Source organism: Rosa chinensis, chromosome 1 (genome assembly GCF_002994745.2).
Source record: "Rosa chinensis cultivar Old Blush chromosome 1, RchiOBHm-V2, whole genome shotgun sequence".
Taxonomy (NCBI): Eukaryota; Viridiplantae; Streptophyta; class Magnoliopsida; order Rosales; family Rosaceae; genus Rosa; species Rosa chinensis.
This window is the reverse complement of record NC_037088.1, coordinates 57,717,913-57,736,415: the sequence shown is the minus strand read 5'-3', so window position 1 is coordinate 57,736,415 and position 18,503 is coordinate 57,717,913. Positions and strand designations below refer to the sequence as shown.

At 40.5% G+C, this 18,503-nt stretch overlaps 1 protein-coding gene across 5 annotated transcripts; it reads right to left on the bottom strand.

Moving 5' to 3' along the window:
* Positions 1-14,642: 14,642 nt before the first annotated feature.
* LOC112170613 (receptor-like cytoplasmic kinase 176) lies at positions 14,643-18,291 on the bottom strand. 5 transcript variants are annotated; one of them, XM_040514779.1, is made up of 6 exons: positions 18,170-18,291; positions 17,773-18,051; positions 17,464-17,515; positions 16,204-17,140; positions 15,996-16,119; positions 14,643-15,494 (listed from the first exon to the last, which is right to left on the bottom strand). In XM_040514779.1, the coding sequence occupies exons 4-6, from the start codon at positions 16,306-16,308 to the stop codon at positions 15,211-15,213; spliced, it is 513 nt and encodes a 170-aa protein (XP_040370713.1). In that variant the 5' UTR covers positions 16,309-17,140; positions 17,464-17,515; positions 17,773-18,051; positions 18,170-18,291; the 3' UTR covers positions 14,643-15,210. The 5 variants fall into 5 exon arrangements, with proteins under 5 accessions (XP_040370713.1, XP_040370714.1, XP_040370712.1 ...); XM_040514780.1 differs by lacking the exon at positions 17,464-17,515; XM_040514778.1 differs by having other exon boundaries at positions 16,204-17,714; positions 17,807-18,051.
* Between the last annotated feature and the right edge of the window lie 212 nt (positions 18,292-18,503).

The window sequence follows — 18,503 nt, the reverse complement described above, 5'->3', positions numbered from 1 at the left end:
TGGTCCCGGCCCCCCTTCATAGGGCTATTGTAAACTCAACTTTGATGGTTATGTGCTCCATTCATCTTCAACATCTGGTGGTTTTGTTTTCAGGAATGATCAAGGTATCTCTATTCTGGCAGCTTGCAACAATCTCCATAAGGTGGATTGTTGAAAAATACAAATGGATGGTGCAAATTTTCTTTGTATTGAATTGTGTTGTAACCTTTACATGAATGCGTAAATATATAGACAAAGAAAAAAGAAAGAAGACTAAGAGGATTCACACTACAAAGGAAAAGGAAGGAAGACTAAGACGATTCACACTACTTGGATCCTACCTAAAATGATTACAAAAGAGGAAAGTCAATAAGAAAGGACACCATGCTTAGACTTGCTTCACCATGCTTTAAACTCCACTGAATGAGAAAGGACTAGTTGTGCCATGTTGCTGTAGCACCACCATGCTTGCTTTGCAATAATAAAGGATTCATCATATGCACAAACGTATATTGCAAGCTAACCATATCTTGACCATATCGCCAAATCTTCAATATGGACATTCTAATAGCTGAAGGACTATCCCTTAGAGCTGGTCTTCATGCTGCTCTGCTCCATGGTTTCTCTTCCTTGAAAGTTGAAGGAGATTCTAAGATTCTAATTGATGCTGTTAATGGTATGTGTCGACCCCCTTGGCGCCTGAAATCTCTCATTAAAGACATAAAGCTTTTGGCAAACCAATTACACATTTGTTTCATTTAGTATGTCCATTGCGAAGCTAATTTCCTTGATGATGCCTTAGCTAAGCTTGGCCATTTGACTCAAGCTCAAATCTGGTCTACCTCTCTTCCTTTGTCTGCTGCTCAAGCTTTTTATTTTGATTCTCTGAATGTAGGTTGTGTTTAGGGGTTTTACTCTGTAATTTTCTTCTCTTATCGAAAAAACTACTCGTCCATGAGTCCAATTGAGGATACAAATGAAGGGCTAATGTCATTAAACTAAATGGAACAGGGGTGAAATGTGTTTTTTTTTTTTGTTACAAAACAACTCACACCAAAACTCGAACCTCTAACCTCTTGGTTGGAGTGTTTGTATTAGGCATGAAGATTTTTGCATAAACAAGTACATTCAACTTTTATATTTTATGATGCAACATTAGTTCCTCAGAGACAGACATTGTAGGGCATAAAACCAACTCTCAATTCTGAAGCAGAGGGGAGTTTGAACAAACAAGTCAAAAACGCTCTCCAGCTGCACATGTTTTGTTGAATAATGTTCAAATGCTTGATGCTTGAAGTTACAGACATAGATACAAAATGAAGAAAAAAGCTCCAGTTTGAGGCTTAAATGTGGGAGCATTTGGGAAGGTTCAATTTACGGACTAAAGCTGCTCCAAAACTCGTACCACCTCATTCATGTTTGGCCTTGACTTGGCTTCTACTGATAGGCATTGAATTGCAAGGCCAAGTGCTTTGTGAGCCATATCCTCAGAGTACTGGCCTTCAATACTAGCATCAAAGACTTTTATCATATATTTTTTTAGAGTAGAAACTTGCCTAACATTGTGTTTACTGGCTAACTGGGCAGAAAAACCTAGAAACGGCTCCATTACGACCGATTGAAGTAACTTCCTTTCTTCCTGTCCCCCTGACATCCTACCTTAGAAAATTTTCTCACCGGACAAGATTTTGAGGAGAACGAGCCCAAAACTGTACATATCACTTTTGGGGGTCAAGAACCTTCAAAAGAAAACAATTAACCAAAAGTTAGATGGGAGCTAGCAGGCATAAATATGTGCTCTATAATATCATGGATACTGCAGTACTCGTGAAGACAGTAGAAGCATGTACCAGTCATCATAGACTCAGGAGCCTTGAAAGGAAAACCAATACATTTGTCTATATAAGTATCCTCGAGAGGAAAACGACTCCTGTAACCTTCAAACGCTACCTTGGCCACACCATAACCATAGAGTTTGGCATTAGAGTTCTGTTATTTCAGAATGAAAATATGAAATGTGAGCAAGTCTAACAGATTTATTATTCTAGAAACCATAAATTATGATATGCAGCATTTCACATACTGAATCAATAAGAATCTTGGAAGATCTGAAATCTCCATACGCCACTTTAGTCAAATAGAATAAGGTTGAGAGAATAAATTTTCTGATATATTATTACACCCATTCTGTGGTGTATATAAACAGACTACAATCGTAATACAACTATTGTGTACTACTGTACTACACAACATATACAAGGTAAGTAGTTACAACAATATATTTCCTTATAGTCTATTCCTAATAGGGAACCATGACTCACACTAACACTCTCTCTCAAGTTGGCGCATATACATCAACCATGCCCAACTTGCTTTGTGAGTCATAAAACGCCTTCTTAGAAACTCCTTTGGTAAGTACATTTGCAAGTTGCTATTCAGTTGGGACAAAAGGAAAACTAATAATTTTGGCATCTAGCTTCTCCTTTATAAAGTGACGATCAACCTCCACATGCTTAGTACGATCATGTTTTACTGGATTCTGTGATTTGTCGATAGCTGCCTTGTTGTCACAATACAACTGCATGGTATTTTTGAGTTTGAAACCCAGATCACGTAACAAATTTCTCAGCCACAACAATTCACACACTCCGTGAGCCATACATCTATACTCGGCCTCAGCACTAGAACGTGCCACAACTTTCTGTTTCTTACTCTTCCATGTAACCAAATTACCTCCTACAAAAGTAAAGTAACCTGATGTCGACCTCCTGTCTATGATATTTCCAGCCCAATCTGCATTTGTGAAGCCACAAACCTCAAGAATGTTGTTGTGTTTAGAAAACAGTACTCCCCTTCCTGGAGCTGACTTCAAGTACTTCATAATTGCATAACAGCATCCATGTGACTCTCACTCGGATTATGCATGAACTGACTCACCACACTCAATGCATATGCAACATCTGGTCTAGTATGAGTCAAATAAATCAAGCACCCAACTAACCTCTGATAGCGAGCTTGATCAGTAGGTACCTGATCCGGATACTCAGCTAAACAATGGTTCTGCTCAATAGGAGTATCAATAGGTCTGCAATCTAACAAACCTGTCTCTATCAGCAAGTCAAGGACATACTTCCTTTGGCACAGATAGATTCCTTCTCTCCCCCTGGCTACCTCAATTCCTAAGAAGTACTTAAGCTCACCCAAGTCCTTCATCTCAAACTCAGAAGCTAGTTGTCTCTGCAGTCTATCCATCTCAACAGTATCATCACCAGTGATTACCATATCATCCACATAAATAATTAGTGCTGTTACCTTCCCTTGTTGATGCTTGAGGAACAAGGTATGGTCTGAGTTGCTCTGCCTGTAACCAACTTTCCTCATGAACTGTGAAAATCTTCCAAACCAAGCACGAGGTGACTATTTGAGACCATACAGAGATTTTCTCAATTTGCATACAAAATCACCAGGAGAAGCAACTACATACACTGGTGGAAGGCTCATGTACACTTCCTCGGCTAACTCTCCATGAAGAAATGAATTCTTGACATCAAACTATCGGAGTGGCCAGTTTAAACTAGCAGCGAACGAGAGTAGAACCCGAATAGTATTCAACTTGGCAACATGAGCAAAAGTTTCATCATAGTCTATACCATACGTCTGAGTAAACCCCTTTGCTACAAGGCGTGCTTTGTACCGATTCACTGATCCATCTGCATTATGCTTCACGGTAAACACCAACAACAACCTATACAGTCTTCTTGCCTTGTGGTGGAGGCACAAGTTGCCAAGTATTATTCTTCTGCAACGCCTCTATCTCTTCATCCATTGCCTTCCTCCACTTTGGATCCCCCAATGCATCCTGCACTTTGTTAGGTACTGATACAGCAGATATTTGATTCACAAATGATTCATATGACTTAAACAACCTCCTAGTGGACATATAGTTGGCTACTGGGTATTTTGATTTGGCAGTAAGAGTAGGTTCATATCTTTTGGCTGATTGACCTCGAGTGGCCCTATGTGGTAACACACATTGCTCAATATTAGACTCACTACTACTAGTATCAGTGGATGGACATACCTCAAATGGGTGATCTTCAGTACCAGGAAGTTGTGGGTCAGGGGTAGAAGCGATGGTAGGAGGGGCAGATGTGTCTTCAACATCATTCTGAGGGATGGAGACTGGTGCTTGGATGTCTGGAGCTTCTGTTGCTGGAGGGGGTATGCGTATAGTCTCAACTGGATAGGTCAAAATACCTCCTGGCTGTGTGACTTCTCCTTCTTCTTCTGAGTCCTACCCCTCTTCATGATACAACTCTTCAAAATATGAATTCTCCCCCTGAAGAGTTGTATCCGAAGAGGAAAGATAACTCATGTCCTCAAAGAAAGTAACATCCATAGTGATATAGTACTTTTTGGTAGGTGGATGATAACATTTGTACCCCTTCTGATAACCTCTGTAACCAACAAACACACACTTAAGTGCCCGGGCATCCAACTTAAACCTTTGGTTTTTAGGGACATGGACAAAAGCAACACAACCAAAGACACGAGTTGGAAGATTATGAAATGAAGGTAAGGAGACAGGAGATGCAAGAACCTCAAATGGAATTTTTCCCTGAAGGACACTGGATGGGAGACGATTGATAAGATGGGAGGAAGCATGTACAGCATCGCCCCAAAGATACTTAGGCATATGAGCACTAAAGAGAAGGGCACGAGCCATATCAAGTAAATGACGATTTTTTCCTTTCAGACACTCCATTTTGCTCTGGTGTTTGTAGAAATGTAGTTTGGTGAACAATCCCATAGGTTTTGAAAAACTCCTGGAAAACATGATTAACATATTCTCCCCCATTGTCAGAACAAAGGACTTTAATGGTGCTATGGTATTGTGTTTGAACAAGAGTGCGAAAGGTTTGAAAAGCTGGAAATACTTCATCTTTGGTTTTAATAAGAGCAACCCATGGCAATCTTGTACAATCATCAATAAACAACACAAAGTATCTCATACCCAATACAGTGGGTTCTCTAGAAGGTCCCCAAACATCAGAATGAATCAACTCAAAAGGAGTAACACTTTTATTAGAAAGACTAGGAGAATAAGTAGCACGATGACTCTTTGCCAAAACACATGTTTCACAATGTAAAATAGACTCATCCACACCAATAAACAAAGTAGGCATGGTTTTTCTCATAAGACTAAAAGAGGGATGCCCTAAACGGCGATGCCACAACCAAATTTCACTTAGCTTATCAGAACTTTTAGTCAAAGCGGCACAAGACTATGCTCCTGGTTTCTCTCCTGGCGTATGTCTGATCCAAATGGAACAACCTGCCCCTCAGATACCCCTAACCGATTATCTCCCTGGTGAGAAGAACCTGAAAAATAACATACATAGGATAAAAGGTTACAGAGCATTTAGACTCAGTATTCAACTGGGGAACAGATATCAAATGGTGAGACAAGTCAGGCACATATAACACATTATGAAGTTCTAAGGTGGGAGTAATACGAACTGACCCTAACCCTAACACAGGAAAGGCCTCACCATTGACATTGGTCACATAGGACACTGGTGGGGAAGACAATTCAGTAAAATTTGATTTGTCATAAGTCATATGATCGGAGGCACCAGAATCAATAATCCATGTATCAGAACCAACAAAGTTAGAAACCTCTAAAGCCATACCAATTTTATCTCAACCAACTATAGAGGCTGTAGGAGTAGCTCCACCTGTTGTATGATGATCCTGGCCAGCCACTCCATAGAAATCTGGTTCTTGGACCAATTGAACAGCAGCTGCATTTGCCTTAGGACAATAACCTTGCTTTTTAGGTTTAAGTTGTGGGTTCAACTTCCAACAAGTCTCTCGAACATACCCAAGGTCGTTGCAATAAGAACATTGAGGACGGGAGCGGTTGGTGAAGCCTTATGGGAAACCTTGCTGATGAAGTGGGGCTGAACTCTGCTGCTGAAGGAAGGTGACGGTGACTTGGCCTAAATGGCTAGGCTAGATACTTCAACCTGTGCATGTTTGATACTTTCCTACTGAGACTCATCCTTGCGGATGTATGTAAAAGCTGTGTTCAAACTAGGAGGGTCAGTCATTCTGAGTAATTCTCCATTGGCACTGCTATGCTTCTCATCAATCCCTCTCAAGAATACATGAACCCTTTCTAGTTCCTTCTCCTTCTGGTACCACACAAGATCTTCTTGATTCTTGATCTTGCAGGGACGCTTTTGATCAATTTCAGCCCATACATTCTTCAGCTTGGTGAAATACACAGCTACTGGTTGCCCATTCTGTTGCATACTAGCAGCTTTGCACATCAATTCATGAATTTGTATAAAATCAGACTCATTTGTATACAGATCCCCCAATGTCTTCCATATTGCTTTAGCAGTCTCACATTCTTCCACCAACTGTAACACATATTCAGTCATGGCTTTCAACAAGATTGCCATCACAGATCCATCATCATCCTCCCACTTAGTATAGGCATCCACATCCTCCTCACTAGGAGCTTTAGTTGTTCCAATCACATGCCCCATCTTGTGTATACCTCGAAGATGGACAGACATAATCTTCTTCCACGTTCGAAAATTGGTACCATTGAGTTTTGTACCCCCAAAAGAACCACTGTCTGAACTTCGGATAGAAACCTCAACCTTTTGGACCTCATTAATTTGGGAACTCTGACCTCCACTTTCATCACCACCCATTGCAACAGTACAGTAGCAAAAGAAAAACACACAAATCTCAAAGTATGCAGCAGAAATAAGAAGAACAGAAGGCTCCAAAATAACAATAACAGAAACCCTTTTTTTTTTTTTAGGGTAACTTGTTGTTGACTGAGCGGGTTGACTGGGTAGACCGAGTGAAGCCGAGTTGACCGGGTTAACTGGGTTGACTGAGTTAGACTCACGAAATAACCGAGTTGCTGGTCTGACCGAGTGAGGCGAGCGACCGGAAGAGCAACGCCGGACTGAGTCGAGTCTAAGCACGATCGTGGACTAGAGCACGGCCGGAGATGGTTCAGGTGGCCGGACTGGTTTGGGTCGAGTCTAGGCACGGCCGGAAAAGACGAACTGGAGAGATCGCTCTTTGGTGTCGGAGACGGAGGCAGACGAAGACGGTCTAGACAAGAGACAAGGCCGGTCTGGACTAGAGATATGACAGTCTGAGCAAGAGAGCCGGTGACCTGAGGACAGAACGATCTGGGTCTGGAGATCAGGGCGGCGGTCTTTCGCTGAAGACAAAGCTGAGAGAAAAAGGACGTCTGAACAACGTCGTTTTAGAAACTGACCCAAAAAGCTGGGTTTTAAACCAACTGCCTTCCTCGGATTGAGAAAAGACTGAAAGAAAGAGACAAAGTCATTTTCAGATCTTTGCTTTGATACCAAGTCAAATAGAATAAGGTTGAGAGAATGAATTTTCTGATATATTATTACACCCATTCGTGTATATAAACAGACTACAATCATACTACAACTATTGCGTACTACCACACAACATATACAAGGTAAGTAGTTACAACAATATATTCCCTTATAGTCTATTCCTAATAGGGAACGATGACTCACACTAACAACTTTTGCCTCATCACTATGAAGAAATGCTAGACCCTTAGCTGCACGGATCCGACTCTAGCTGCACCAAGGGCAATCCTTATACGAAGGTCCCATGAAAGTCCACAGCGATAACCCCCTGATCCAATAAAATGAAGTCCCAAAGAATTACATTCGTGTTGAAGGAAAATTAAGTTTAGTGTGCCTTATCAAACTAGGAGTAGGAATAGGAGAGAAGGTTCTAGATTTCTCAATCCTACACGGATTGGTATTCCTTGTAACATTAGAACTAGTACTTTGTAATCCCTATATATAGGGCTCCTATTCTCAATAATATGATGACAATTCTCTCAACAAATTCTCTCTCAAATCTATTTTCTTAAAACACGTTATCAGCACGAGCTTTAACCACAAAACAAAAAACCAAAACAGAAAAATCTTCAAAAACCCGAAATCTTCTTCATCACCGCAGCTCCTAGCCCACGCTAGCCTCACCTGCGTGCCTGCCCCTGCGCACGCATCCCTGCTGCCCCTGCAGCACCGCTGCAAGTCTGCTGCCCCTGCAGCACCAACGTACACCAACTGCATCCTTCCTCTTTCCTGTGCACGTCCGTCTACTTGCAAGCCTCGAAACGTCTAGTTCGGAAGCTCAGATCGAAAAACTTTCTTCATAAAAGTTGTTCGTCTCTGTCTCTTCCATCTAACCTCAGAATTTCAGCCTTATTGGAGTTATATTGAGATCTGTACACCAATCGAAGTACAAGCTATTCAGAACAAAATCTGCTCCGAATTTTCAACAAGTAAGTTTTTAAATTAAAGTTCATGTTTTCCGAATTTTAATTTCTCCTTCTTTTTCTTCGGGGACTTGCAACCTCCCTTCTTCTACATCCCACCTTTCATATAACGTGGGTTCGATTCTTGAAAAGCGGAATCGTGGGGATTCACGCAATTAACGAACTAAGAGCGTTCGTAAGACTTCGGACTAAGAGCGTCCGTAAGCATCGATTTAATGAACTAAGAGCGTTCGTAAGCTACGGACTAAGAGCGTTCGTGAACATCTATTTTGACCATTCAAACATCATTGTTTCTGTCTAATCCAAATTTCTTGGAAATCGATTTCTTGGTAGCATTACTGCTCATAAATCTCATATTAGTTTTCGTGGAAGCATTGACTCCGAAACTAATACGTTCTTGCTTTCCTTTTTAGGATGTACGACTTGAACGAGCTCGATTTTACTCCATTGGATTCTACGGGCACGGAATTTTCATGTGGACTCAAAATGTTGAGCTCCACCTAATTGCCCTTGATTTATTGCCTACAATCCAGGAGTCTTGTTCTAAAAGAACCACTCAAGGCCCTCAAACTGAGATAGATAATTCCAGGGCATTTACCCTGATGAAGCGCCACATGAAGATGGCCCTCCAGTTTGAGTACATGAATGAGGATAACACTAACAACCTTTGGGTTACGCCTCGTGAACGTTTTAGTAACATTCACAATTTTCCGGACTTATAAGCATAATGGAATAATATCCGCTTCTCTAAACTTTGAAAGAGTTATGAAATATTGTTCGGAGGCTCTCTACATCATATTATTGATGCATGATTGTGAAAAACACAAAGGAACAAATTGATTGAGAAGACCCTAACATGACCATAGGAGTCATGACGTTGAGGGTATAGGGTTGGACACCATGGCGCCACTTTTGGCCATGGTTGCACTATTCCAACGCCATTGGTCCTAGGGACCATATGTATTGTGTCAATACATCTCAATCAAGAGAGCATCCTCTTCATGGTATTTTATGGAGTACTTGATCAATGGTAATCAAGATATCGAGCTATAAAAGACTTTAAATCTGGCGATGAAAATAGAATGCAGCAGATTTTTATTTAGAATAGTCTTTTAATTTCCAAGAATTATGTAATGGCAATTATGCCTTAATCAATAAAATGACTTATTGGATTATCTCTTTTCCTCTAGGCGTACTCAATTAAGTATGATGTCTAGGAAAGTAATTGAGATTAGTGGTACTTAAGAGAGCTTCGCTCCACCGACATCTCTCTCTACTTCCCTGGTCATATTTAATTGGAATTACGGAACGAATTGAGTGACTACAATTTGTCTAATGTTTGATTTTACTTTGGATTAGATTATGGTCACGAAACTTTGATGTAATCATTGGCTATTATTAATAAAGTATCGATTACTTAAAAGATATAAGAGCCAATGGTTTTCATGCGGAAACGCATTGTGAGAATGGACATGAGTTCCTTTGCATCACCTCTAATGACTACGGACATAAAAGAGTCTTAGAGAAACTTATGTGTCGATCTAGTGGGTTGTATGCAACCACTATTCGAATAATTGAATCCAATCATGTTATTAGGGATGATTTATGGGATTCCGACACATATAGGCTTTGGCACGACCGTTTGGGACATCCAGGTCGTGATATGATGATCCGTATATTAAAGACTTCACACGGACATCCATTTTTCAGAACGAAAAGAAGTAAAAGTCAGTTTTTGGACACCGAAGGAGTCCCTGCGCCTCACGGCGCCGTTCACCCCCATATCCGACCACCCTTGGCTGGCGCCGCCATCCCCCTGCGGCATCAGGGTGGCATTGACGCCACCAAGGCTCCTTCATCTCCAAATTTTACTTCTAAAGTCAATTGTGACTTCGTGGCTCAACCAAAATCCTCATTGGTTGTTTCTAAAGCCCATCATTCGTTCTGCAAAGCCTGCTCTTTAGCAAAATTAGGATCGAGACCATCCTATGCAAAGGACACTAAAGCAAATATACCATTCTTGCAAAGAATTCAAGATGATATTTGTGGACCTATTCAACCACCATGCGGACCATTTCGATATTTTATGGTGTTGGTTGATGCATCGACACGCTGGTCACATGTCATGCTATTGTCCACTAGGAATGCTACATTTGCTAAACTCCTCGCCCAGATTATTAAGTTCAGGGCTCACCACCCTGATCATCCTATTAAATTAGACAATGCTGGGGAGTTTACATCAAAGAATTTTGATGACTATTGCATGTCCATTGGGATAGAAGTTGAACATCCAGTTCCTCATGTTCACACCCAAAATGGTCTTGCAAAAGCCACCATTAAACGACTGCAAATGGTCGCTAGGGCATTGGTAATGTGCACCAATCTCCCTATTTCTGCTTGGGGCTATGCAATATTGCATGCAGCTGTGCTTATTCGTCTGAGGCCCACTGCCACTAACCTTTTTCTGCGTCCCAGATGGTGACTGGGTATGAGCCTGATGTCTGACACTTACGCATATTTGGGTGTGCAGTTTATGTGCCAATTGCGCCACCACAGCGTACTAAAATGAGTCATCAACGACGATTAGGCATTTATGTTGGATATGATTATCCAACAATTGTCCGCTATTTAGAACCCTTGACAGGCGATCTCTTTACTGCAAGATTTGCGGATTGTCACTTCGATGAGACAGTTTTCCCGTCGTTAGGGGGAGATAAGAACATAAATGTTCAACAGGAACGACAGGAATTGTCGTGTTCTGTCCCTACTCTGTCTCATCTTGATCCCCGAACCGCACAGTCCGAAATTGAAGTGCGGAGAATTCTCGATCTTCAGAACGTAGTAGAATCGATGCCTGATGCGTTTTCTGATATAGCTAAAGTGACGAGATCACACATACCTGCTGCAAATGTGCCTGCAAGGATTGATGTCCCTAAAATTAGAGGACATGACGCCACCTCAAGGGCACTTGAGCATGGCGCCAATGTCCACAGTGGTAGTGACGTTGTGGCTAGGCCCACGGCTCCTGCCAGGAAGCGCGGGAGGCCAATAGGTTCGATGGATTCTCGCCTAAGAAAGAAAGCGAGGTTGGCACAAAATAATCCATTAATCATCGATGTAAATAATCCATCTCATGAGAATATTCCGGATTATGGTGATGTCCAAGAGACATCATTGGGGGACGTTCCAATGTCAGAACCAATTCCAGAGAATAGGGAGATCTCCATGAATTACACTAGTGTACATGAGATGATGGATAGAAATTCTATGGCAATTGTTGATGCATTTGCATATCATGTTGCAAAAGGAATTATAGAATATGATGATATCGAACCTCGCTCTGTCGAAGAATGTCAACGAAGAGCGGATTGGCCTAAATGGAAAGATGCGATCCAGGCTGAATTGGACTCACTAGCAAAGAGACAGGTATTTGGGCCTATAACGCAGACACCCCCAGATGTAAAACCTGTTGGCCATAAATGGGTCTTTGTTAGAAAGCGTAATGAGAAAAATGAGGTGGTTAGATATAAAGCCCGCCTCGTGGCGCAAGGTTTCTCACAACGCCCTGGAATCGACTACGAGGAGACATATTCTCCTGTAATGGACGTTATAATGTTCCGCTACCTTGTCAGTTTGGTAGTTTCCGAAAAACTCGACATGCAGCTTATGAATATGGTTACAGCATATCTCTATGGGGATCTAGATTCAGAGATATATATGAAGGTTCCAGATGGACTTCAATTACCCAAATCAAGTGGCTCTAAACCACGGAGCGCGTTTTCAATAAGATTAAAACGCTCACTATATGGATTAAAACAATCCGGACGGATGTGGTATAACCGTATAAGTGACTACTTGATTGGGAAGGGATATATTAATAATGAAATATGCCCATGCGTGTTCATTAAAAGAACAAGTTCCGGATTTGCAATCGTAGCAGTTTATGTCGATGACATGAACCTAATTGGAAATCTAGATGAGTTAAAGGAAACTGCTAAATACTTGAAATCCGAATTTGAGATGAAAGATCTTGGGAAAACACGGTTTTGTCTCGGTTTAGAACTCGAGCACTGTAGTGATGGGATTTTGATCCATCAGTCTGCATATACTCAGAAAATCTTAAGGCGCTTTAATGAAGATAAAGCAAAGCCTGTGAGTACTCCCATGATCGGTCGTAGTCTTGAGCCAGGAAAAGATCTGTTTCATCCAAAGGATGAGGACGAAGAGCTATTAGAGGCAGAAGTGCCCTATTTAAGTGCAATAGGAGCATTATTGTACTTAGCTCAATGCACAAGACCAGACATCTCATTCGCAGTGAACTTGTTAGCTAGACATAGCTCTGCGCCAACACGTCGCCATTAGATTGGTGTAAAGACAATCTTTTGATACCTGAGAGGTACGATTGATATGGGCCTATTTTATCCCTACAGAGAGAAGAGGAATGATGGAAGAATGGGATCGGACCCCATTAGGCATGGAGCCACCGTCCACCATGACAAATTGGCCGGCCATGTTGCCGCCAATGCCGCCACCACCACCAAGGGTGGCCGGCCTCACCCTATCCCCCTCCATCAAAATGACAATGATGGTTTTTGCTGATGCAGGGTACCTCTCTGACCCTCACAAAGGTCGCTCCCAAACGGGTTATGTCTTTACCATGGGAAGCACTGCGATATCTTGGTGGTCTACAAAGCAGACCCTTGTTGCTACTTCCTCAAATCATGCAGAGATTATTGCTCTACATGAAGCCGTACGTGAATGTATATGGCTAAGGTCTATAATTAGACATATCCGAGGAAGTTGTGGTTTGAAGTCTACCACGGATGAACCTACATGCATTTATGAGGATAATGCAGCTTATATTGAACAAATGAAGTTAGGTTTCATCAAGGGCTACAACACCAAGCATGTATCGCCTAAATTCTTCTATAATCAGCAACAACAATCACTTCTAAAGATTGAAGTGAATCAAATCCGATCAGAGGATAATATAGCGGACTTATTCACTAAGTCACTACCTAAATCCACCTTCGAGAAACATGTGAAGAGCATCGGATTGAGAAAGTTATCCGAACTCCCATGATTGTAGCAATCAGGGGGAGATATTGACATCAGGGGGAGTCATGATGTCTACATGTTTGATTTCGAAGAGTAGAAGACGTGTTGTACTATTTTTCTCCTCCTCGAGCGTGTTTTTGTCCCACAGGGTTTTTTTTTTCACTCGAGCAAGGTTTTTAACGAGGCAACGGATGAAGCGTCACCACCAAGTTTGAGCGGCACAAGGGGGAGTGTTGAAGGAAAATCAAGTTTAGTGTGCCTTATCAAACTAGGAGTAGGAATAGGAGAGAATGTTCTAGATTTTCCAATCCTACACGGATTGGTATTCCTTGTAACATTAGAACTAGTACTTTGTAATCCCTATATATAGGGCTCCTATTCTCAATAATATGATGACAATTCTCTCAACAAATTCTCTCTCAAATCTATTTTCCTAAAACAATTCGAAATATTGGAGCTTCTTATTAATGGTATTGCTTCATTTAAAAGTTCAAAGCTAACTGAGTGAAGGAAGTTCATAACTCACCAGAGTAGCAGCTAAATAGATGTTTGTCCAAGCTCCATCTAGGCATAAATTCGTAGACCAGAAGGCGATCGTCCTCTCCCTCCAGGCAGTAACCAATTAGTTTTACAAGATTTGGGTGAGCCAGCTGACAACAGCAGTTAACTTCTGCCTACAAATCAAGAGGCTCCACAAAGTTAAATAATTATTGTCTGAAAATATTACGATTTTCAATTAGCCAAAAAAAAAAAAAAAGTGTTTGATTGCCATTAGGTTACATGCATTACTGGTGAAGATGATATGATATAGACACAGAGAGGAAATGTCTAATATTTTGCCAAGCCTTTCCTCTCTGCGTCTATAAGAAAGTCTGTAAGAACTCCTTTCTTATACTTTTTTCACCATGAAAATAGGCATGAAAGAAAGTCTATAAGAACTTCTTTCTTATATGCCTATTTTCATGCTAACAGGCATAATAAGTTACCTTTTTCACTATGAAAATAGGCATATAAGAAAGTTTATAAGAAATCCTTTAGAAGCAAAAAAAATTGTGATATTTGGTACTTCAGATACTGAATCAAGAAGGATCTTGGAAGGACTGAATCCCCATACAACACATTTTGTGTCATCACTGTGAAGAAATGCTAAGGCCTCAGCTGCACAAGGGAAATGTTCATACGGAGTTATAATGAAAGTAACAAAAAGCAAGAACCCCCTGTTCCAACACAATGAAGTCCCAAAACTGTATTTCATATAGGAATGTTTGAGCCAATTGGCTAAAGAGTGAAAGAGGTTAACTAATAACTCACTGAAGCAGCCAAATACAATAGGTATTGTTCGAATAATCATATTGGCTGGAATTCCATATCTTGTTTGTTCTGATGTTACAGAATGCTAAAGAAACAAGTCAATCGTTCCTGAGAGCCAAACTGAAACTCATCTTCAAGGACAAAAGAAAGCGCTTCAGGGAAACTAATTGTGAAATTCACAAAGCAAAAGATGAAAGCTAATCAACTGCCCAGTACATATACAAGATACAATTTTTAATATAAATAAGCCATCGACATCTGTAATTTCTTTTGCTCCTGATTCCCCATTTCCCTTTGAATCAATGCATCTGATGTAAACGCATGCATGACTATCTTATGTAGCTGCAGGCAGTAGATGGCCTGAAGCTGATCCAACTTCTCCAGTGCTTGCTTGATTTGGCACCGCTTGAAATGGCATGAGGAGTTTGGCAGAGCTCATTTTGAGAGATTCTGGAATCCTCAATGTCACCGGATTCCTGAAGCTCTCCAATGCTTTAATTTACTACCTCATTCATGTTTGGCCTTAACTTGTGGTCTATTAATAAGCATTGATTTGCAAGGTTAGCTGGTTTATGAGCTGCAGACACATAATACTGGCCTTTAATACGAGCAACAAAAATTTTGAGAACTCTGTGTTTGCTGGTAAGGTATGGTTTTGCCCATTCAACTTGATTCTTTTCCTTGGTTGGCAGGCTCCTGTCCAGAACTTGTCTTCCAGACAACAATTCGAGCATAACAACTCTAAAACCATGCACATCATTCTTTCCGGTTAAATGACCTTCAACATACAGAAAAATGAAAATGAAAGAATTATCAGAAGGGAGCACAATAATATGATTTACTTTATGGTAAACAAAGGCAATAGCAGTTTGCATGGTTGAACAGATAGTTGGATACTTTACAGGTCCAGAGAGTTGGTTCAAAAGATTGAAAGATGGCTTACTTGAATATGTTGTCTTATGTCTATACTCTATAGCGTATCCAAAAGGAAAAGTGCAACAAACTCGTAAACTAATTTCAAAAGCTGGTCATTCATCGGGGGAATGCAGAAGGGGCTAATATCAGGTTTAAGACACTAGAGAAGTTTTAGCTTGTTGTATCAAGTGGTCACATTGGACTAAACCAAATAATACAGATGAAGGATATGATAAAAGAAAAATATTCTGCTAGAAATAGATGAAAAGTGGCATTCAATAAAGACATTATCTCCCTTTGAAACTGATCTGTTGCTTTTCTCTATGTGGAAAAATAAAATACAAATCCTGTAAGGTTAATACACCTGTAGCAATATACTCGGGAGCTGCATACCCATATGTCCCCATCACCCTTGTTGAGACATGGCTTCTATCACCTATTGGTCCATCCTTAGCAAAACCAAAATCAGAGAGTTTGGCATTGTAGTCCTGTCATTTTGAATGAAAATTATAGTGTGAGCTAACTTTTGTGCTGTAGAAGCCATAGGATTCACAAATGAAATGTTCACTTACTGAATCCAGTAGGATATTAGAGCTTTTGAAGTCCTGATGGATCACTTTTTCCTCAGTACTGTGAAGAAAGGCTAGAACCTTAGCAGCACCAAGGGCAATCTTCATACGCAGGATCCACGAAAGTGGTTGAATGTAAGAAGCCCCCGTTACAACAACATTTAAGTCCCCAAATTATGTCACATGTATTTGATGTCTATATTAATGGTATTGCTTCATTTAAAAGGTCAAATGGCTCAAGGATATAGTTCATAACCCACTTCCATATAGATGACTATCCAAGCTACCACGAGCCATGAATTCATACACCAGAAGCCGGCGATCATACAATGTCACAAGATTTGGATGACGCAGCTTTCCTAGGTAGTAAATTTCTGTCTATAGTTCAAGAGGCAGTACAAAGTTAATAAATGTCTGTCAAAATATTACATGAAACATCATTAATCTGTAAAACATATTAAGAAGCAGATCCGTTAAGACTGTTCCATGAAACTGAACAATGCCCTCTCTGGCTCTATGACAGCTGGTAATTACCCATTTTAATCTCCTCTTTCAGGAATTGAAATGTGTATATTGGATTCTCATATGTATGCCATACTCAACTAATTTAAATTAAAGCTAGGTTCAGGATACCAAAACGAATCACCAAATTAATCATAGAAAAAGTGTATGTAAGCAAGTGAAGTCCGAGTGAAACTGACCAACCATTCCTTGTGACCCTGTAAACCTTCTTGGTTAATCCTCTTCACAGCAATTAACATGCCAGTACCGGGCTTGGCAGCTGTTGATGAACTGTCATCAACCCACCCCTTGAAAACAGAACCAAAACCACCTTCACCGAGCTTATTATAACGATGAAAGTTCCAGGTAGCTGTTTTCAGTTCATTAAAGAGAAATCTTTTTAGCAAAACCTCACCATCTTTCGGCGGAGTTGGAGGTACTGTGACAGATGACAACTTTACTATTAGAATTGTTCAATGCTAGAAATGTAACAATATGCCATGTAACTTACCAGGTGATCGAACACTACTATAACTTGTAATTAGCAATGCCTAAAATGGAATTAGCTATTAAACATTCAAATATATTACAAAAGGAGTACAAAGAAGAAAATTTTGCAATATCAGATGCAAGACTGTTTAAATTGATTATACATATTTAAAAAGATTGCAATTCAAAAAGGTCAAACATTCTGGATATATAGCAAAGGAAGGAGACTGCAATATTTAATATTATGAATTTTAACATAAGAGAGTAAAGTACCATCTTGAGGGGGACTCTCAGATCTGATCGTAGTTCCATATGAATCTATGTTCTACACATCCACTTAAACAATATAAGTGGGGGATCGGAGAAGATCAAAAGATAAAGCTGTGCAGTTCAAGACAAAGACACCGAAGTGCAAAACTGACAAGTTCCGTAAAAAAGATCTTCTTTTCATTCTCATTGTCCATGAATGCAAACATCAGAATCATAGTTGGGTTTTGGCTTTCCTCCCATACAATCGCGTACGGCTGGGACATTACAACAGACATATGAAATGCATAAGAACATGCACTTTAATTTATGTACCTTTGAAGAAGAGCTCAGCATTGGCAAGCATTACCATCACTGATACCGATCAGCCCATATGAAGTTGAAGCAACGTTATTCGCTTGTGATTTCTTCTTATCCACGGAATCGGCCGCAGCTTGGAGTGCAGTGAAATTGCTAGTGATGGATTCATCTATCTCATGCACCGTATCTATTTCCCCAGACAAAGCCAGGCGTTTTGCATTAAGGTAAGACTTCACGCTTGAACGAAGCCCACCACTCATGGTATCGGCCGCCAAGAACTTGTATGATTAACAACTGAAACCAACCAAAGAGAAGATCAAGTATTTAGTACCAGTAGGAAATGATAGGACCATAACTCATAAGCTGTTAGCCAATGTTACCCTCTGAATGGACTAAAAGAGCAAGAAAATACCAAGTACGGTTGATCGCTTCTGATCACGAAAGTTGATTCCGTTCTTCAAGTAATGAAGCCAAGAGCGAAACCACTTCTAAAATGTGGGTGTTTATTGACCATATTAACACGCTTTTATAACGTATAATAATGGTAAAAGATTAAGCTACTCAAGGAGAAAGTTCTAGGAAAGAAAGTGGGTGACGTCGGGAGAGTCGGTGGAAAGAAGAAGATGAAGCAGGAGAAGAGTGGTAAGTAGCATATTGGACTACTATGGGCGTAAGCACCAAGTTTCCTCAAGCCCATAGAAGTCCAAAGGCCTATGACAGTCCAAGCTTATCTTACTATCTTAAGA

What these genes read in the sequence shown, in the direction of transcription:
- LOC112170613 (XM_040514776.1), bottom strand. Translation starts at nt 16,308, where the DNA reads ATGAAGATTGCCCTTGGTGCTGCTAAGGTTCTAGCCTTTCTTCACAGT. An exon ending in CTAATATCCTACTGGATTCA is followed by an intron (nt 16,120 to 16,203) that starts GTAAGTGAACAT and finishes TCAAAATGACAG; the next exon opens with GACTACAATGCCAAACTCTC. An exon ending in TCCCGAGTATATTGCTACAG is followed by an intron (nt 15,495 to 15,995) that starts GTGTATTAACCT and finishes TGTATGTTGAAG; the next exon opens with GTCATTTAACCGGAAAGAAT.